At 39.2% G+C, this 22,433-nt stretch overlaps 1 protein-coding gene across 5 annotated transcripts in view; it reads right to left on the bottom strand.

Annotated features, from left to right (window-relative positions):
- The window catches only part of MTMR7 (myotubularin related protein 7), a 172,189-nt gene that overhangs the window by 147,650 nt on the left and 2,106 nt on the right, over positions 1–22,433 (bottom strand). For 2 of the 5 annotated variants that reach the window (XM_025470346.3, XM_025470417.3), the window contains 2 exons: positions 20,561–20,764; positions 20,064–20,223 (listed from right to left, as the gene is read on the bottom strand). In XM_025470346.3, coding sequence (XP_025326131.1) covers positions 20,064–20,117 — 54 coding nt within the window. In that variant the 5' untranslated portion in view covers positions 20,118–20,223; positions 20,561–20,764. Of the gene's footprint in view, positions 1–16,806; positions 17,006–20,063; positions 20,224–20,560; positions 20,765–21,861; positions 21,881–22,433 lie in introns of those variants that run through there. The other 3 variants (XM_049095075.1, XM_049095074.1, XM_035699847.2) reach the window with 3 other exon arrangements.

Here is a 22,433-nt window from a genome sequence, read left to right on the forward strand (position 1 = left end):
GTTTATATGAAGAATTAGAGAGAAAAGCAATTGAATATATTATGTTCCTTGAGGAAAGGACAGATTTCTCTTTGCAGGCCAAATTCCTTCTGTTTCCCTTGAAAAACAATGCAATCAAAAAGGCAGTGGGCAGAAGGAATAGTGAGGATTTATTTGGCTAAACATTTTGTACCACTTGCCTATTTCCAAAAGATAGCATAATAATATGTATTAAGCCACATGAGTTCAGTGAAATTCCTCAGATAGTTTAAAAATAAGTATATAGTTAAATACAATCCAATTCTGTCTTTGAGTTCTATTTCACAAGGATAAGTGTGGTTTAGAAGCTGCTCAGACTTCAAGAAGCTCATACAACTACATTTTGATGAGTTGAGCATAAGTAAATCAGAAACATATGGATTTCATTTGCCTTAAAATACGTATAAGCCTAAAAATCAAGCAGAACAGTGGTTGTCAAAACATCCCTGGGAAAAGCGTGGTACAGTGTTTTTCTCAATTAAACTCAGTGAAATTCTTTTTGTTTGTATCCTTTAATGAATTCTAGTAAAAACTTGGCTTGGCAAGGTGCTGAATTTTAGTTTTCCCTATTTTCATGTCTCACTTGAGGATATGCCTTATTAATCTCAGGCTCTATGGATCACCACTGCGTGGCTTATGATTTTCTATTGAATACACGAAACTAAAAAAAAAGAAGAGAAAGTTCTGTGTTCAAATTTACTAATTTAAGTAGAAGTGAAATTGGCAATATCTCTTTCCTTTAGGAGTTAATGAGCACATAGGAGAAAAAATTGTTAAAATCAACTATTGTGTTTGAAAGAAAGAAATTCAGGAATGTGGATCTTGCTGTATTATCCCTATTTTGCTGTAATGTTTCATATTTGAATTTTTCACAACACATTGATTATTATTTTCAACCAAAAGCTTTTGGAAAGTAGACTATGGAAGTTTTCTCTACTTGTATGATTTTTTTTAAAAGCCCCACATTTGGGCAGCCTGGGTGGCTCAAGTGGTTTAGCGCTGCCTTCAGCCCAGGGCCTGATCCTGGAGACCCAAGATTGAGTCCCACATCAGGCTCCGTCTATGGAGCCTGCTTCTCCCTCTGCCTGTGTCTCTGCCTCTCTTTCTCCGTGTGTGTGTGTGTCTCTCATGAATAAATAAATAAAACATTGTTTTAAAAAAAGCCCCATATCTCTGTGAACTAGATAAAAACTAATGCATTGCCTTAAAGAATTTTTGAAGCATTATAAGACCTCATTCTTATTGACAAAGAAACTCAAAACTGTAGTAACTCCTTATTCCTTTATCATAAAGTTTAATTTTTAAGTGCCAGACATATATCAGCTGTACTTCAGAACTACACAGCATTACCTTTTTTTTAATTAAGCAAAACTTTATTTGTACCCAAAAGGAAAAAAATCGTCTGTATATGTATTCTCTATCATTTTTAGAAAGGTCTACTTTTTTCCAGAGAATTCTAAAAACACAAGATTCTTGAAATGATTTTTTATAGATAACTCCGTGGGTGCAGCAGATTAAGCATAATTTTTGTATTCGAACCCCTGCAGAAGTGTTGTAGTATTCCTTTTATACTCAAAAAATCAGGTTACCCCTGTTGTGTATTTCCCTAAAAACATTATTTAACATTAGCCCAATATTTATTTTCATGATCAGTGTGAGTGGTATAAAGCAGAGAATTTGTCATTAGTGGGCTTCTAAATAAGAAAGCATATAATGCCTTGCACCACCCTGTCCTGACCATCAGCTGAGATCGAATGTCTACATGCATGGAGCAAAACCTGATTAGTCTCTGGACCCTCTAGCTAGTGAATATTTACAGTCTGTTTTTCACTTCGGTGTTTGCCTAAGAGCAGAAGCTTGAACTAAGTTATCACAAGAATTGCCCAACATCAAGCTTGTCAGCTGGTTTTTGACACCTACGTCAACACCAGATAGAAAGCAGCGATTGCAGCTCTACAGCTACACCCCTCCACACACCCCCTCCACACACCCCCTCCACACACCCCCTGATAACGCTAATCACAGGGCTGCCAGACAGGACAATAAAATAATTTAGCCTTATTTTATTTTTTTCCTAAGTTTTTTTTTTAAAGCTTTGCCTTTTGTATAATATTCTCCTCTAACTTCACCTAACCCTGGAGACATAACCTAACTTCTCCTGACCATTAAGAAGACATCATTTTAATCTTTTAGGAGAAAAATCAATCAGTATATTAGAGATGAATAAAGCAACACTAGAATTATTATTATTTTCTGATAATTTACCACTGGTACTTTATTTTTTGTATTTGTACAGGCTTGTGCCACGTTTCAACCAGTTGACAAACGGTTTTGACAAATGCCTAGTCATTGTCTTGCTGTCTCTCCACCTACACTTCCACTCACATCTCTGTTTGAAATCACAAGGTTAAAGGACAAGTTGTCCTAAGTATTGAAATCCCATATTTGTCTAGTGGTGAAGCATGTTTGAGGCAGGTACTACTCTCCTGCCAACTGCTTCAACCTTGACCCACAGGACACCTGCCACCTTCATTACAAGAGCAGCGATGCATTGGTGGTGCATCTCTCCTGATATTATGTTCTTCCCTGGGGTCAAGACATCCAGTTGACTAGAGAAATTCTAGAGAATTTTCCTACATTACATATAGGCTATGTATGTCATAGGACATGCTTTGCTCCAAGGAGCAAAATGATAGTGGAAAGATCATAACATCCTGCTTGGACTCCCCCCACCCCCGCCACCCCACTTGCTTCCACCACTAACTAGGGGTATGGCCTTGGGAAAGACAATTTAAATTACTCAGATCTCTATTTCCTTTTGTGACAAATGAGATAGCTATACTGGGTCATGCCAGAGACCCAGTGAAGCTCTAGCTTTCAATGGTTCTATGGCTACAAGGTGGTTTACCAATGGACAGGAAGAGAGCACTGCACAGCAGAAATACAAATCCCAGGTTCCCTACTGCCCTATGACACCTTGGATTGCAACGTGCCTCATTTTCTTGGAGTTGATAGTGAACCATAGCATAAAAAAAAAAAAAATCTTAAGAAGTTATCTAGCCCAGGCTTGAAAATATCCACTCACCTGATCACATAGGCATACACTTATTAGAAAGTTGAAAATGTTGCTGATTTCATTTCTCTATCACCAGTGAAGTTCAATGGAGAGTATGGGCTGGAGAAAAATGTACGTATGGGTTTTATTCTTTGATGATTAGATTTCTTTTTATAATTAGTCATGGTAGTGAAGACAGAAAAGACAACATACACCATTCCTGACTTTGCCCCACAAGAAGAACAACTAATAATTATTCAATAATGAGTCACCACTGAGAGAATCCTAAAACATAGGGGTGAGGCCACACATCCCCTGTACCAGAGGACCAAGACAAACTACATTAGGAGAATAGGAGAAGCAGCTAAATGTTGGCCACATTGTCCTTCCCCCAGGCCAGCACAGTACCACAAAAGTCTCTCCTGAGCCGCTGGTTCCTACAGTAGGAAAAGAAAACTCAAGGGGTACAACCAGCCCTCTCCAGCATTGTGGGCCATTTTGTGGGAGCCCCTACTCTGATATCACACTATGAGGATTGCAGAGGAATCTGGGAGTTCAACCACTAGAAATCTGATGATGATAGAGGAAGGAGGCACTTGCCACAACCAGCACAAGGATCTTGGCAGATGGAGTTCATACCTGCAGTGCCCAAGTAGAAATCCCAACCACCAGCTTTGTTCATCTGCTCACCTAAGTCAGAGATTCACTCTGACCAGAGAACTTGGCAGAGTGCACATATTCCTGCTTCAGATTTTCAAATAAGGAATTTTGTTGTCCTTAGGGCCTGGTTTTTCCATGCCCAGGCAAGAAGTGGAGTCACAACCCCACCCACTGTGGAGAGTGTCTTCTCGTCCTATCTGACGAGAAGGACTGGTAACAACGCTTGGAAGCTGTGCAACTCAGCATTTCTCAAGGCTAGAGAAAGACAGGGAGAGCCAATAGTTTGCAGAGCAAAGTCAGTGACCTTGTTTGGCCAGGAACTTGGGATGCAGGTTGGCTTGAGAAAAGACAACAAAGAGCTTTACTAGGTTTAGTGCTGCTTCCCCACTGTGTTTGGGCAGGGAATCTAATCCATAGACTCACTAATCACTGAATATAGCCTTCAGCTTATCCAACAAGGGGAAATAACCAAAGCATAGGGGCAGTTGTGTAGCCAATTCAACAGCCATACATACAGTAGCATTTAAACAGAGAGTACAGCTCAATGGTTTCCCCCATCTGCAGAGCAAAACCAGTGACCTCACCTGACTAGGGAATTCAGTGTATGCTCTGGCCTGACTCAGGCTCCCAAACAAGGAGTTTTACAGGCCCTGGGTCCTGTCCTTCTGCCCTACCAGGATAGGAAATCTAATTCATAGTTTCATCTAAAACTGAATATAGTACCCATTTCTGACCATCTAGTAAGCCTAACCATAGAGCCCATCTTTCAGCCTCACCTGGATAAGGAACCATGCTAGGCAATGGTTCTCAGCCAGTGGCACCCCCACACCAACCCATTCCTGTCCTCGGAGCTCAAACAGTTGCCTTGCCCCAAAAGAAACCATAATAGTAGGCCACAGGTCCTACCTGCCCAAGGACCTTACCAGAAGACACATCCAAAAACTCAAACTAAGCTGCTGACTGATGAAGAATGGTCTGTGCTAAACTAAATCTATAAAGTATGGAACAGGAGCCCCATTACCCTATTGTGTAGATACCAATGTAAGGAATTAATGACCACAAAAAATCAGATAAGTGTGACACCATCAAAGGAAACTAATGAAGCTCTAATTACTGACCCCCCAAAATGGAGATTTATGAATTGTCAAAAAGTTTGGAATAATGCTCTTAAAGAAGTTTAGTGAGCTACAAGAAAACACAGATAACAAAATAAAATTAGGAAAACAAACTATGAACGAAAAAAGAAGTTTGAAAAGGAGATAGCCACCATTAAAAAAAAAAAAAAGGGAAAACATGGGGCACCTGGGTGGGACAGTTGGTTGAGCATCTGACTCTTAGTTTCAGCTCAGAACTTGATCTCTAGGATGTGAGATGGAGACCCACGCAGGGCTCCATGCTCAGTCCGGAGTCCGCTTAGGACTCTCTCTCCCTGTGCCCTTCCCCACCCCTCTGCACTTGCCCTCTCTCTTTCTCTCTCTCTCTCTAAAATAAACAAATAAATCAATCTTTTTTTTTCTTTTAAAAAGAAGAATAAGAAACAAATCCTGGAGTTTGAAAATACAGTAACTGAACTGAGGAATTCAATGGAGTGTTTCAAAAGTAGACTCAGCCATGCAGAAGAAAGAACCAGCAACTTGGAGTTTAGGATGTTAGACATTATCCAGTTAGAGGAGAAAAAAAAAAAAAAGAAGAAGAGTGAAGAAAGTGTATGGGACTTATGGGACACAATGAAAAGAAACAGTATTCACATTATGGGAATTTCAGAAGAGAAAGGGGTGGAAAGTATACTTAAAACAATAATGGTTGAAAACTTCCAAAACCTGAAGAGAGAAGTAGACATCCAGATCCACGAGGCCCAAAGGATTTCAAATAGGTTGAACCCAAATAGAGCTACACTAAGACACGGTATAATAAAAGTGTCAAAAATCAAAGACAAAAAAAAAAAAAAGAAGAAGAAGAAGAAGAACTGTAAGAGCAGCAAGAGAAAAAAGAGAAGTTAGATGCAAGGGAACCCCATAAGACTACTTACTGGCAGATTTCTCAACAGAAGCTTTTCAGGCCAGAAGAGAATGGGATGTCATATTTAAAATATTTTAGAAGAATAACTATCAGCCAAGAATTCTATACCCCAAGACGCTATCCTTCAGAAACAAAAGAGGGATACAGACTTTCTTCAACAATCAAAAGCTGAGGAACTTCATTATCCCCAGATCTGCCTTACAAGAAATGCTAAATGGAGTTCTTTGAGTGGAAATAAAAGAACACAAATTAACATCACAAAAACATAAAAAGGTAGTGCAAATCTCACTTGTAATGGTAAATATAGAGTTATAGTAAGATTCTGCAAAATAGTAATGGTGGTGCATAAATCACTTACAATTCTAGTTATAAAAGGTTAAAAAAGGGAATATAGCAAAAACAATCATAATTACAATATTCTGTTACTAGCTGCACAATATAAAAAACATGTAAATTGTATCAATAGTAACCTCAAATATGAGAAGAAATAAACATGTAAAGTTATAAATTCTATTGAAGTTATGTTTTCAGTAGTTTAATCAATAAAAGATTGCCCAGGAATGAGTCATTAAAAATAAATAATATTTTAAATATCTAATTCCAAGTAAAGTCATTAACTGCAAATACAGAACACAGCACACTGGCATGAATGCAGAATATTTGTTGAAGGACTGGGACAAATGAATATGAAAGATGATCTTGTATAATAGCTACAGAGAGAAATAAATAAGAAGGATATTGAAGAATATTTGAAAACTTTTTTATTAGACTAACAACCCTGTCACCTATAGTCCCCAGGTCACTGTTTGTTTTACAACCTTGTCTAGGAGTGGCAAGAAGCCATGGAAACTCTTTTATCATTAAAACAAAAAGTGCAATGACCCCTCTGGTGAACTTACAAAGGAACAAGTACAAAATAATACCTTCTAGTATAAAATTGATTAGTTTTGTTGCTAAAGATGGAAAAGGGAACAAAATACAAAGATATTCAAAAATTGTACTTTATAGAGGGACAAAACATGGGTAAGCCTCACATTTAAGTCAATATGCTTGGCCAACCAGCTACAAAGTTGATGGCAAATTTATGCTCTGACAGAAAACAGAATTATTTCTTCCTCAAATCTCTTTACTAAATAACACCAGTGGATAGCAAATATTACAGAGGTGCTATATCTTATGTAGGGGTTCAGGTAAATAGGTAGAACAAAAGGTAAAGAAAAATCATTCCTCTTGAAAATCTCTTAGGTTGGTGGTGTTTGGATGCCAACAGCCACCCACATAAGAGACAAGCAATCTCTTACTAATTATAAGATCAGTACTTCCTCCAACACTGGAACAGATCACTACTTCTTTGGTTGGCAGCGAGTGAGTTAGATGGATTGCATGTAGGGACTATGTTAAAGTACATGTACCTTAATTTTTTTAAAAGATTTTATTTATTTATTCATGAGAGACACACAAAGAGAGGCAGAGACATAGGCAGAGGGAGAAGCAGGCTCCCTGTGGGGAGGCTGATGTGGGACTAGATCCCAGGACCCCTGGATCAAGACCTGAGCAGAAGGCAGATGCTCAACTGCTGAGCCAGGCAGGCATCCCAAGTACATGTACCTTGTACCTAGAGTCATACTCAGTGTAGTGAGATATGAGACACATGGGATCTGAGAGCAGTGAAGGAGTCAAGAGCATCACATGTGTAATTTGGGTGAATAAAGAATGAGTAGAAGAGTAGGTGAACTGTGCTGTTTGAATTGTTCCCCTCCCTCTCACTTTCCCTTTATAATAGACTTGAGTATACCTAAATTAAATGAGCAAATGATACAACACTTTTGCATCAATCATGTGTTTCAAAATGAAAGAGCAAATCCTGTGCATGTCTTCATATCTATCATAGTTATGATATCTATCTTATTTCAGTTTGTACTTAAACAACTTATGTGGAATTCTTGACATATACCTGAAAGAAATGTATTATACAACTTTGCTATGGAGAAGATCCATTTCAACTAAAGACTAGTTTGTAAACTAGATATCAGTTGAAAAAAATGTACTGAGATTAGTGTTGATACTAGCAATGTGTGCATCAAATAAAAAAAATAGCAAAAAAATTTTTTAAAACTTCATAGCACCTGAATGCCAATCCACTTACTTATTTACAGAAGACCCTTAGTCAGCTTGATGCTTGTAATGACATTTAATGCCTCCTATGATTCCAAACGTTTTCTCAAGTAGCTCTTCTCAGTGCCATATTAGTGCCACACAGACAGAATGTTTTTCTCTTCCTCTGCACTTGCTCCTTTGGGTGAATTTACTACAATGGTCTCAGCCTTGGCATTGGGGAAGAGTGGGGAGGAGAGCAAGGAAGAAATTCAGCTGTCCAGGTGCTGGTAAAATAAATTCAAATAATGGGCCTCCTGGGTGACTCAATCACGTAAGCATCGGATTCTTAATTTCGGCTCTGGTCATGATCTCAGGTCATGAGATGGAGCCTGTGTGGAGCCCCGTGCTCAGTGGGGAGGCTGCTTGATGTTTTCTCTCCTTTACACTCTTCCCCTCGCTCCCCAGTGCTGTTTCTCTCTCTCTCTCTCTCTCTCTCTCTCTCACAATAAACAAATATTCAAATCATACGTAAAGGTGTCAAACTTTAGATCCAAGCTCATTCCCTGATCCAGTTATAATAAATCAAAGATAATATTTTGACCCCAATTTCCGTGTCTATTTCTTGATTGTCCCTCAGAACCCGGAGGGAAGAGAAATAAGATTAATTCTCAAGCCTGAGCACATGACATCTCGGCCATGAGTCCCTGAAAATGCACTAGCAGAACTAACATTGCATTTTCAAGATATCAGAGGATAATGAAAGCTCTTGGGTTGGCTGTAGCATTTGGTGATTGCAAGTGAATAGCTGGTTTTGTAACTAATGCACTGCCAAATTTCAGGAAACTAGAATACAAAGGATAGCAGTCCCCATCCCATCCCCACTATATTTGTTAATCTACTCTATCTCTGCCTGAGGAAGGACTCAATTCTCCCTCAGTCCAATTTCATAACTTTTCAATAACTTCGATTCGATCAGTCCCATTTTAGATCCTATAGCCACATTATGGTTCTTTACTTTTTATCAGCTTTACTGAGGTGTTATTGGCCTAGAATGAGCTGAGTATGTTTCAGGTGTGCAATTCGATACATTCTGACCCTTAGAAGCATCCATGAAACTATCACCATGCTCAAGATGGTGAATACAACCATCACTCCCCAGAGTTTTCTCTTACTCTTTGGAATCTCTCCCTCCTAACCCTTCTTTGCCCTCCTTCCGTTAAAGGGCATGCTGTCATTTTGTTGTCTGGTCTCTTTCACTTGACGTAAATATTTTGAGGTTTATCCATGTTGTTGTAGGAACCAATAGTTCATGTCTTTTTCTTGTTGTGTTGTATTCAATTATATGGTTATACTACAATTTGTACATCCATTCGCCTGCTGACAGACACTTGAGTTGCTTCCGGTTGGGGTTATGACCAATAAAGCTGCTGTGAAAAATCTGCGTACAAGTTTTTATATCTGGGCATCTCTGCTTTTAAAAATTTAGATAAATACCTAATTGAGTAATGGCTGGGGCATATGATAGACTTCTGCTTAATGTTTTTAGAAACTCCCAAATTATTTTCCAAAGTAGTTGTATAGTCCTATCAAAATAGTTTGAGAGTTCCAGTTCCTCCAAATCCTTGCCAATGTGTGAAATAGTCTTTTTATTTTACTCCTTCTGATATCTCATTTTAGTTTTAATATGCACTTTTATAATGACCAACAATGCTTAATTGCATGTCTTAAAAAGCATTGCTTTGTATATTTTGCCTGGCGTGTGTGTGTGTGTGTGTGTGTGTGTGTGTGTGTGTGTTTAGTTTCAGGAGTGAATATAAGCCTGGTGCCCCGACTCCATCTTGGCCAGAAGTCCCCATCCAGTTCATTTCAAAATTTTAATCTCATAACTATTTCGAACCTAGCCATCTCCCTTCACCTCAACAGAGCAGCCAGTCTAAGGGACAGAGAAGGAGGCATGAGATGGATTTCTGGCTTTGGAGAACCAGAGACAGACAGATAGACATCTAATTACTATATCCTGTGAGGTTGCAGTCCTTTTCTCTTGACAACCTTACCTGCTATTCTAGCTCACTGTCCTTGTGTGAATGGTTGAAGAGGTCACTTTGGAGCAGCCTCCTTGATCATTGGGAGCCCCTTTCAAGAGCTAATATCTTCTAGCCAGCTGGTAACTTATATCATGTTGCCCCACTGCATCCACCTCCTTATCCCCCATAATGCCATGGTCCCGGCAATGCCTCCAGTCCACTCCCAAGGCCATTCCTGGGCCAATGGGCACAAGTAGGTCTTGCTGTACTCTTCTTAAACCAAGAACTCAGCCAGGGCTCTGGTGGGATTTTAGCTCCCCTGAGCATCTCAGTACCACACTAACACTCCTTCTTTGACCTCTGTCAAGTCGCTCAGTCTGTTGACCCAATATATATTAAATAGCAAACTTCAATGCTAACCTCTCCTTCCACTGTTAGAAATAATTTTCCTGGTGGCATCCCCATCCTTGGTTGTAGAGAAGGATGGGATAACTCCTTTCCACGAGTAGCACATCCTCCCCAAGCCCACCCCTCTCATCCAGGCCTTTCCTCTCTGCTACAGAGGTATGGGCCCCAACTGCTAGTGTCTCTGAACTTAGGGTATAGGACCCTCAGTCTCTGTTTCCCTCAGGCTTGGGTCTTAACAGCAATCATGAGACAGCAAGAAAAACTCCACTTAATATCTATTATCCTGGGATCTCTGGGTGGCGCAGCCTGCAGTTTGGCGCCTGCCTTTGGCCCAGGGCGCGATCCTGGAGACCGGATTCGAATCCCACATCGGGCTCCCAGTGCATGGAGCCTGCTTCTCCCTCTGCCTATGTCTCTGCCTCTCTCTGTCTCTCTCTCTCTCTGTGACTATCATAAATAAACAAAAATTTTTTTAAAAATCTTATAAAAAAATATCTATTATCCTGACACAGCTGCAGCACCTGGGAATTCCAGGTATAGGATTGTTTTTAATAGACGTGAGTCCTTTGTACCTTGTACAGTCTGACGTGAATTCCTGTGGCTGAATTTAACATCAGTTGAACTGGGGGGAACTTGCATTTGTAGCTGAGGCAGGTATTAGATTTTGAGTAAAATAGCATTTTAGTTGTATGGACTTTGTAGATTCTTATTTTTTTTTAAGATTTTATTTATTTATTCATGAGAGACACACACAGAGAGAGAGGCAGAGACACAGGCAGAGGGAGAAGCAGGGAGCCTGATGCAAGACTCGATCCCAAGACCCGGGATCATGACCTGAACTGAAGGCAGACATTCAACCACTGAGCCACCCAGGTGCCCCCTGACCTTCTAAGTTTTTGCCTCTTGCTGCCGAGTTATCAACAAGGAATGTTAAGTTAAGACATTAAATTTCAAACACACTTAATTGTCCATGGAATAGAGAACATTAATGTCTGAGGTTTGAATCATATTTACCCTAAAACTGCCTTTTTCCTTTATATAGTTTTGATTTTCATCCAGTTCCATTTCAAGAACTATATAGGGGATTAACCACTGAGCCTCCTATGACTCCTGGAGGATCACCCTGATATAGGGTCACACTGGCTCAAGTTTGTTAATTCTGTAAGATTTCATCATAGCAACAGATTGCAGGGGCTTAAAATATGGGTTCAGCCACAGAGGAATGATAGATTTTAACCATAACTAGGTAAAGAATAAGAAATCTTTTCCATTTCTTTGGGCCAAAGATACTCATCCCAAGGAATTAATATCCAAAAGCTGAAGAGAACTGTCAAAAAATAAATATAATACTATGCCTGGACCACTTGGCCCCTAGAAATTAGGTTGGTTTATAATCGAGATTGGTTTAAAAATATGTCTTGATCTTTAGATCAGTACAGAAGCTATGACATAATTAAAAATAATGGAAATCAAGCTCGATTACACTAGTTTTTCCCAATACTTTTCCTGATTTTATCTTATAAAAATTCAAGAAAAATTTAAAGAAAAATTAAAAGTCCCCAAATTCCTATCACCCAGAAATGAAATAGCCAAGATTAAATAGTCAAAAGTAAATATAGGGCAGCCCGGGTGGCTCAGCGGTTTAGCGCCGCCTTCCGCGCAGGGTCTGATCCTGGAGACCTGGGATGGAGTCCCACGTCAGGCTCCCTGCATGGAGCCTGCTTCTCCCTCTGCCTGTGTCTCTGCCTGTCTCTCTCTCTCTCTCTGTCTCTCATGAATAAATAAATAAAATCTTAAAATATATATATATAACTCCAGCCATCTCCCTCTGCTGAAAGAACAAAGGAAGGAAGAGAGGAAAGAAAATTAAAAAAACAAACTAGGATCATGGTGTATATGTTACTTTTACAGAAATAGTGGCATTCAGTATAATTTTACTTCAATTCAATCAAAGAAAAAGTTACCAATGAAAAACTGATAGAATTGATATTTGAGATTAGGATTTCCATATTTAAAAATTCGGTTCCTTAAAAATCTCTCCAAAATTAAAAAAATTAAAATCCTTAAGAAGTTGAAATAATATTCAACATCACAATATGTGCTATTCTTGATAGCCTTTTTATTTTATTTTTTTTTAATGTATTTACTGGTTTGAGAGCCAGCATGAATGGTGGGGGAGGGGCAGAGGGAGAGGGAGAAGCAGACTCCCTGCTAAGTGGGGAGCCTGACAATAGACTCAATCCCAAAACCTGAGATCATGACCTGAGCCGAAGGCAGATGTATAACCAACTGAGCCACCCAGGCACCCCCATTCCTGGTACCTTTAGATACCTTATTTATTACTCATTTGTTATTACTTATTTATTATTGAATTCCTTTAGATAACTACAGATAACCTTTGGATGTTATGAAAAATGATAAATTTAGTACTTCCACTTAGACATTTGCATTTTCTCAGCCCCACGTTCTGGTTTGAATTTGTAACATTATATTTTTATATTGTCCGAAGGTTTATAGGTGTATATTGTCAAGATTTATATCTCTTAAGAATAAAAGAGAATGGCTTAGCATGTAAATAATGCATTCAAGCCAAGTGAAGGGAAACGATTTTACATTCACTATATACATGAAAGTTCTTTAATAATTAAGGAAAAATGGTGGAAATTTTTGAGTCTTCGCATGAAACAAAGGAAGACTAATTCAAAAATCCTGGCAGAGTATCATACTTATAGTCTATGTGGCATTTTAGTTTTAGCAAAATATCATCTCCCACACTGAATTAATGTTAACTTAAATTTTATGGGTTTGCAAATTTTCTGTCCTCTTAACTTGTAATTTGGGTTGGTTTTCTTGTTTTCTAAGATAAATAAGCAAAGGAGTTAACAATTAGTTTTATGTTTGTGCGGTATTTAAGAAATACAATAAAATAAAATACAATAAATAAAAGTTAAAAGTTAATTAAAAGTAGAAGGTAATATCAGTGTTTCATGCTTACCCCTTTGGCTATTTCTGTTTTAGTGGGTGCACATAATACTGACCTCCAACTACCAGTGCCTGCAACTGAAGGCTTTTTCTTGCCATCATAGTCCGCTGTAGCTGAGCACATGGCAGCCAGATAGGCTTCAGAATCACCCCTCCTAGAGCAGCCCTCATCCTATGACTGAGATACTTGCAAGGGAGTTGGTATGCACATACCTCAGCTCTCTCTTGATGTGGGTGAGATAACTTCGAGGCACATGTTCGAACTATTTCCTACATTTCCTCAGCAGATTTAAGCTCAGTTGTTAGATGCAGCTGTTAGATCACTCATGCCCGTGGATCTAAACCTGCATCATAGCCACCTTTTAGGGTGGGGGTGCACCGGTGGTAAATGAAATCGGAGTCCTGGCCTCAGTTCATTTCATAGTCAAACCAGTGGATCTATGGAACTAGCAAGTGGAAATTTCTGTTGCCCAAGGGCATCATGGAAACAACTATAATTAGAACTGATAAAACCTTACCTCACCCTGGTTCACTGGCCTACACAGGGTAAGTCATATGTGAAGAAAAGCCAGATGGAAGTCCCTGAAAATGCCCCCATCAGCCATGATAATAAATCAAAAGCAATGTCACATCTTTGGCAAAATGGGGCTTTGATCCACGTCATAGTCCATTTTAATTGAACAAGTTCTCCTGCTTAAAACGCATAGATCAGGAAATGACTTGAGGAATTTGGGCTTCCCACCCCCACAACTTTTGTCTAGGGTGGGCCAGAGGTCCTGGTTCCTGGAAGGCAGAGGGATCCTTCTACAAGGGGACAGAGTAAGGGCTCCATCGAATCTTCCTTTAAAAAAAAAAAAAAAAAAAAAAGATTTTATTTATTTATTTGAGAAGGAGTGAAAGAAAGCATGAATAGGGAGAGAGGCAGGTGGAGAGGGAGAAGCAGACTCTCTGCTGAGCAGGGAGCCCAATGCAAGGCTTGATCCTAGGACTCTGAGATCATGACCTGAGCCAAAGGTCATGACACCTAACTGACTAATCTACCCAGGCGCCCCTTCACTGAATCTGAAGTTATATCTTCTCCCTTGTCATTTTCAGCTTCTTATTCCAGATGACCAATAAGCAGAGAAGGAAGTCCTGGCTGAAAAAAGGATATAGGGTTGCTATTACATAATGAAAACAGGGAAGGTTGTGCCCTACATGCCTTTGTAGGGCTTTCTCTGGTCATTAAAGCATGTTTGCCCACGTTCTGAGAGAGTTAACAGACCCCAGGAAAAGCTCTGGACCAAAGATGGTGGAAGTGGTGCATAAATATCCCATTTCCCTCTCCCTCCGTGAAATAATTCAGAGATATGCCATCTACACTTTCCGCAGAAGGTTCCACTCCACTTGTGGTACTTCTTTTGCTAACACACTTTGTATTTGCTCTCTTTCTTTCCCTGCCTTAATTCCCTATTTCTTATTCCTCCCATCTAAATTTCTTCCACTCAAATCTTTGTCTCAGTGTTTGTTTCTGAGAAATTCCAAAGTAGAGTAGGATCCTTGAAAGTTGTCTTTCCTTTAAAGTCATATCAATAACATTCTTTAAAATGCTGTTGAAGCTGTCATTAAGCATGCACACTTCAATAACCACTGGGATAATATCCATGATAAAACAGCACTCTAATTATTTTCATGCTCATAAGCCTGACCCAAAGGTACAAGTTTCTTCTTCAGAGTCTCTTTAAGGTTCCAGGAAACTGTACACTAATGAAAAAGTCCATTAAAAAATATATTTAGGCAGCCTGAGTGGCTCAGTGGTTTGGCGCCTGCCTTCGGCCCAGGGCGTGATCCTGGAGTCCTGGGATCAAGTCCCACGTCAGGCTCCCTGCATGGAGACTGCTTTTCTCTCTCTCTCTGTCTCTCTCTCTGCCTGTGTCTCTGTCTCTCTCTGTGTATAACTTATTAATAAATAAATAAAATCTTTAAAATATATATATTTATATTTATATATATATAATATATATAAAATATATATATTTACATTTATATATATAAATATATAAAATATATATATTAATATATATTAAAATATATATATTTATAGGGTGGCCTGAGTGGTTCAGTCAGTTAAGTGTCCTGAGTGGTTCAGTCAGTTAAGTGTCTGCTTTCCTTCGGCTCAGGTCATGATCCCAGGGTCCTGGGATGGAGTCCCACTCCTTGCAAGGCTCTCTGCTAAGCAGGAGGAGGGATCTGCTTCTCCTTCTCCCTCTGCCCCTCCCCTCCCCCTTGTGCATGCATGCTCATGTGCACTCTCTCTGTCAATCTTTATATATTTATGTATACATACACACAGAGACACAAAGGCACTTTAAATTTAGGTACTTAAATGGACAGATTTCTGTTCTTTGAGAATCATACGACGCAGAACAACTTACTTAACTCCTAAATCCTCAATGAGGCTACCTTTAGGACTGAGTAAATCATACTCCGCATAAAGGGATGCCTTTTACCTTGTTCACATGAATGGCACCTATTGCAGCTTTGCAGGGCACAACCAACCAAACCTTATGCATCTGCAACATATAGTTGTAAAATGAATGCTTACTCCCTTATATATTACTGACAAGTTTCTTAAATGTAAAAGGATGTGAGACAGTCTATCAAATTAAACCCCCCCAAAGTTAATGTTGAATTATTGATGTTAAATTTCCCCTTATTCAATACAGTTTTCATTGTCCTGTATTGCTTTATCTAATGCTGGAATGTACTCATTGAATCATATTTTAAACCAGGATTCTTGATGATTCTATATGTGCCTCAAAATATAATCACATTGGAACTAGATAAAGGGGCTCTGTCAAGTTCAATTTACCCAAGTTACTTCCTCAACAATACTTCAAAGATTTTACTCACATAATTCATACAGGCAGATTAGAATATGCACTCAGGTAAAAAAGATCGCTTTGCTATTCTGATGATCATGCACAATCTTACTGCTAATAAACTCCATTGTATAGTTTCCCACAGAAGCAAGTGGAGTTTCTCATGGGAAATATTATGTAACTTTTTGAAAGAAATTTATACTGAACTTTTATTTGTTGATTTTTAAACAAATACAGAGTACCTTCAAGCGAGTACCATACTAGAATGTTACAGAAAATTAAATATCCACTAAGCCTGTAGTGAATGGGGTTTAAAAAATAATTTTGATAAATGATTTCGATTGACTCCTTGATTATATAAGTAAACCTTAGAGCAGATGTTGAAAATTTGCAGCCTTAAGGTATGATTCAGCCTATTTGTGTATCACCATCTGGCTCAGTGTTTTTAAACTTTTGTATTTGAGTGCTTTCTTAGTTCCACAGCTTCCCTCCCCCACCTCATTATGGTCTGATGCCCATCTGGATTCACATTTTGGTGTTAGCTGCCTGGCCTCACTGGAAGGCTGAGATTGCAGCCTCTGCAATTGAACTGGGGGCCCAGTAGAGTTTTTTGAGAGCCATACTTAGATACCTTTATTAACAAAATACATATTTTTGTATACTTTGAAAAATTATCACATACCTGCAGAGGCTGTGACATGCTTGAGAGTTTAAAATTAAAATGTCATTTCGGAGCACGTGGTGGGTCAGTGGTTGAGCATCTGCCTTTGGCTCTGGTAGCGATCCCAATCCCGGGGTCCTGGTTTGGAGTCCTGCATGGGGCTCCCTGCAGGGAGCCTGCTTCTCCCTCTGCCGATGTCTCTGCCTCTCTCTGTGTGTCTCTCAAGAATAAACAAATTTTAAAAAAAAAAAAAAATATTGTCATTTCAAGGTTTTCCTCCTCCCCTGTTTTTCTTCTGCTAGCTACTTTTTGCACTAAGCTTCTCTAAAACTGTACGACTACAAAGAAGGTCTACACAGGCTCAGGAGAAAGGGGAAGTAGGGAGGAATCAAGAGATACAAACTAACAGTTGTAAAATAAATCAGTCATGAGGATATAATGTACAGATGGTGAAAAGTCAATAATACTGTATTGTAAACCTGAATGATGCTAAGAAGGTAAGTCTTGAAAGGTCCCATCACAAGAGAAAAAATTTGTAACTTTGGGTGGTTATGGATGGTAACTAGACTTACTGTGGTGATCATTTTGCAATATAGACAATTGTTGAATTATTATATTATACACCTGAAACTAATATAATGTTGTCTGTCAGTCATACTTCAATTAAAAAAAGAAAGAAAGAAAGAAAGAAAGAAAGAAAGAAAGAAAGAAAAAGAAAGAAAGAAAGAAAGAAAGAAAGAAAGAAAGAAAGAAAGAAAGAAAGAAAGAAAGAAAGAAAAAGAGGAAGAAGCATGACCAGCATGCTGAAGTCCTTTTGGCCAATCCATGGGTCACAGGTCACACTGTGGCAGTTACTACTGCTGACAATGGAGGATGGTATCAAAGATAGAACTATTGTTAAAGGACTTACTTAGATCAATCTAGTTTGAAGGGTCAGTTTTTAAAACCCTATTTTATTTGTTTCAGCGTAATGCTGAAGATAATGTTACATTGCATGATTTACACATATAACCTGAGAATTAAGAGTTAGATTTTTAACTTTAAATTGTGTCTGGGTCCAAAGTTTAAACTAAATGGGGTATGAACTCGTGCAAGATTTGGGGCACCTGGATGGCTGGTGCAAAATTTGGGGCACCTGGATGGCTTAGTCAGTTAAGCATCTGCCTTATGCTCAGGTCATGATTTCAAGGTCCTGGGATCTAGCTGCCAGTGAGGTTCCCTGCTCAGTGGGGAGTCTGCTTCTCCTTCTCCTTCTGCCCCTCCTTCTCCTCATGCTCTCTTTTTCTATCTTGCTCTTCTCTCAAATAAATAAAATATTTTTTTTAAAAAAAGAATAAAACCTCAGTGATTTAACTTGTTCACAGTAATTCCCCTCCCCTGTGTGTCTCCTCATAATCTTTTGAAGAAGTTAAAGTGTTATTATCCCCACTGCACAGAAAAAAGAAACAAAAAATGCAATTGAGAACTTTTTGTTCAAAATCATGTGTTAAGTCAGCAACCAGCAGCATTAATTTGTGCTTTTTATTGTACATTTGTATGCAATTGTATCTTTTTATTTCATGATCTTTTCCACAGAATTAAATTTTGGAAAGGTTCAAAATTAACCTAAACAGAACTGGAGTGCCTTCCAGATTAGGCCAGGATCCTACTCAGTTTTAGCCTGGCTATAAGAGTTCTCCCTCCAGCTCCGTGCAAAATCATAAAAGGGCAGGTTTCCTGTTAAGCTGGAGAAAATGCACAGTTGCCCTGGACAGTGTGGTCTGATGTGATAGCCGAGATTAGGGGATAAACCACATGAGAGCCAGCAGTTCTGACCCTTCTATATAATTAAGGAAGAATGCCAGGTGTTCTCCCCCTGCCTGAGTAAGCCCGCATTGACTTGTTATGAAGAAGTGCGGTGGACCAGACTGCTCATCATTAAAACAGACTCTGCCTACCTGTCTAGGACAGAAAAGGGTGGGAGGGGAAGACTATTTAATTAGCTGAGAGGCATAAGTTCATGCCAATCCAAATATAAAAGTAAAACAGGTCGGAACTTTTTAAATATCTTCTCTGAGGCATGCAACCCCTGAGGTCTTAGGACACATTACCAACTCATGGAGCTTTTGAAGGTATGGATCTTGTGAATCTAAGCCAAATGGTTAAAGGCATGAAAGTCATGCTTTGCCAGGAATCAACTGTCCATTTTCCTTTGTGCTCTCTACCACCAGAGGTTCATTTACTTTTTGTTGTTTGATCTCAAAGAATTTAATCTTTTGACAAGGCTACCGAGGAGCCTTGGAAGGTGCTAGACAGTAACATTTTCCACACAAATATTTTGAGACCCAAGTTTTGCAACTTGGAATTCACAGCCCTGTGCAAGAAGTTGTTGTTAAGTGGAAATTGGAATCAGTTTTTCAGACTGATGCTAGAACTCTGGGGTAGGTGATTCTAATATAGCTAGTTTTATGAATCTGTGACATGGGTGAAATGATCTGAAAGGTTTCATTTCAGTTCAGTACCTTAAAAACTCAAATCCACCTTCCTCATTTGGGCTTCACTTCTTTGGGACTTGGAGCCTTCTTAACCTCCAAAAGGGTTACATACCCTTTTGCTGCCAAAACTTGCAATTGAACCTACTTCTCTGAATTTCTGATCTAGGAATTTTTACATCATTTTGATGCTTCCCCTTAGCTAACAGCCCTTGAGAACAAGAATAGGACTTACTAGAGAAGTATGGCTTCAAAAGAACCAGGAGTGATCCCAGGAGGACAGGGAAGTGACAGATGACTAGGTTCCAGTGATGAGATAAATCTACTTGGACTAGGACTTCTGGGTTCCTACTTTTTGGAACACGAAAAGTTCTCCCTTTTTGATTGAGTGCATAACACCTTTCCTCCTTACAGTATGCAGTGATGTGTTTTTAAAAGGGAAGGTGAATTTAATACGAAGAATTGTGACCCACCCCTCAATCTTCCCCCGGAAATCACAAAACCAAAGCCAAGAAAAAATGTTGTGAAGTCAGCACTGCTGTGACCAGAGAAAGCACATTAGCAGGAGGCCAGTAGCTAGAAATGAGAAACAAAGTCAGAGTCCAGAATATGGCAGAGTAAGTGAGGTGGAGCAGCCATCTCTGTTTCCCTGGAACTGAAGGGTTTCCTAAGGCACAGGACTTTTAGTGCTGAAACTGGGACAGTCCCCAGGCAAATGAAAATGGTTACTCAACCTATGTAGGTGGCAAATTAAATAAACAGAGTTCTGTTCTTTACATGACTTGGACTCTCCATTCAAAGGATTACCTGGTTGAGGAGAAAGTGAAACACCATGCTGTACCATTGTCCAAAAGCATACATTGAAGTATACTTTCTGGAAGCCTGGTCAGAAGCAGAGTGAACATCTGGCTGTCAACACATGCATATACCTTTATTTTGTAGCTTCAGGTCTTGAGTATGGAGAAATCTGGAAGAAAGGAGAGAAATTCATGAAGAGCAGGCAGGAAGTCATTCTAGAGATGATTGAGCATATCAACATACAGGAGATTGTGTAGACCTGAGTCCCTTTCAGGGTACAATGCTCATTCTAGACACGTTGGTCTACACATTTTACCCCAGGCCCACTCAGTGCTCTCCTTCTCTTCTATTCCAGAATGCTGTTCTCTTACTTCTATAGCTACAGAAAAGAAACACTATTTATCCTGCAACCATCTTTTGAGATTTCACTGCTTCAGAAAAGGTATCTCAGACCACTTCTCTCTGTTAAGCTCCCACCGGGGAATCTTCTGTTATTCGCTGTTTACCTTCTGGTTGTGTCAATCAATGGCTCTCGATGTCTTGTCTCATCAACCAGGTTGTAAGGAGTGAGCTGTCTGGATTAATCTTTCCTTTTTAAAAATTGCCTCTGGCTTGTTGCAGTGTCTAGCCCAGAATTGGCTTGTTGATTGTCTAACACAACACCGTCCAACAGAAACATAAGATGAGCCACATTTGTCATTTGAAATTTTCTAGAGTCACATTGAAAAGAAGTCAAAAGAAACAGGAGAAAATCATTCTAGTAATATATATTACTTAGCCCACTGAATTCCCAAACATTATTTCAACATGTAATCAACATGAAAAAACTATCATTTTCACATGATTTTGATTGTACTAAGTCTTTGAAATTCGGTATGTTATTTTACTCTCCAGCACATCTCAATTTGGTCTAGTCAGAAATCAAGTGCTCAAGACCCACCTGTGGCAAGGTTAGTGTCCACCCTATTGGATAGCACAGGTCTGAATGATAATTTGCAGAAATTTACTGAAGCAGTTGATGGAGACTTACAAGATAGAAGGAGTTTAGTTTGATTTTTCCATCAATAAGAAACTTTTTAGAAGACTAGAAGGCTGCAATAGCATGTCTTAACATAGTAAGAATAGAGATTAAGGCTATGAATTCATAGAAATCAAGAGAAAGGATGACTCCCATGATAGAAAATAAATGGGGGAATAGCAGAACGTTGTGAATGATGGAGAAGAAGTAAACAAGAATTAAAGGTAATAAGCCTGGAATCCCAAAAGAATAGTGAGATGGAAGTCAGAGAGAGGGAAAGAGAGAAAGAGACAGACAGAGAGAGGGAGAGTGAGAGAGAGAGAAAGAGAGAGAGAGAGAGAGAAACAAGTCTAAGAAAGAGAGGGATTTGTTTTCAACCATGTAATTTCAGGTGCTGGCAAGTTCATCTCACCAGAGGCATAGTTTGAAGCAAGGATGAAAGATGAGGTCTGGCAAAGTAGCTTTTGGGATCAATGCCATTAAGTTGGTTGAGCCTTACAATCCTAAGATTGTGAAGGCAGATAGGGATAAGAATGAAAAAAAAATTTAAAAATTTAATCTTAAGAGTTCCATAATTAGCAAGCAGGACAAAAAGTGCTGAAGATGCCAAGAAGAAAAGGAGGAGATCACAGAAGTCAAGGGTGTGGGGGAGACAATTTCAAAGCAGAAAGGGACAGCAAGCAGGAGAGAATTTGAGAAAAGTCTATTCAACATGCTTTGGAAGCCATCTCTAAAGCAATGAGAATCTTTGTTAAAGCTGAAGGGAAAAAAAAAAAAAAGAGGATTTACATTAGCTGAACTCTCTTCCAAACCCCTGGTTTTCAATCCTTAGACCAACAGGCCGACCAAAGATGTTTGGATTGAGAAAGCTGACTTTTTCCAGCAGATACAGTCCCAGCAGGAATCCTGGCAGAAGGAAACAGAGCAGCACAGAGCGGGTGGAGCTCTGGGTGATTCTTGATTAATGGCCAATGTAAAGAAACCCCAGAAACAAGCCAAGTGACAGGACGCAGGGAATTCATAGGGAGAGCAGCGCAGGACTGAGAAACCATTGCGAAACCATGCTTTGGTCTTAGTTTAAAGACAAGAAGAAAAAATACAAATTTAAAGTATGACTTGTCATTTTAAGGATTTATTGTTCTTTTTCCAACCATTTTTTTCAATATTTTATTGCTTATCTTTAGGGATGGGCAAATATGGAATGTGTCCAGTGGAACGTTGCCTTTAATTTTTTGCACGTTTTTGAAAAGGCAGTGGAGAATAAGAGTTGCCTAAAAGCCCTCGAAACTTTAGTGGCCTGAACTCCGATCCAATCTTTTTTCTCTTTCGAGCCAATTCAACTGTAACACAGTACCCAGTAT

This window comes from Canis lupus, chromosome 16, assembly GCF_003254725.2.
Source record: "Canis lupus dingo isolate Sandy chromosome 16, ASM325472v2, whole genome shotgun sequence".
NCBI lineage: Eukaryota > Metazoa > Chordata > Mammalia > Carnivora > Canidae > Canis > Canis lupus.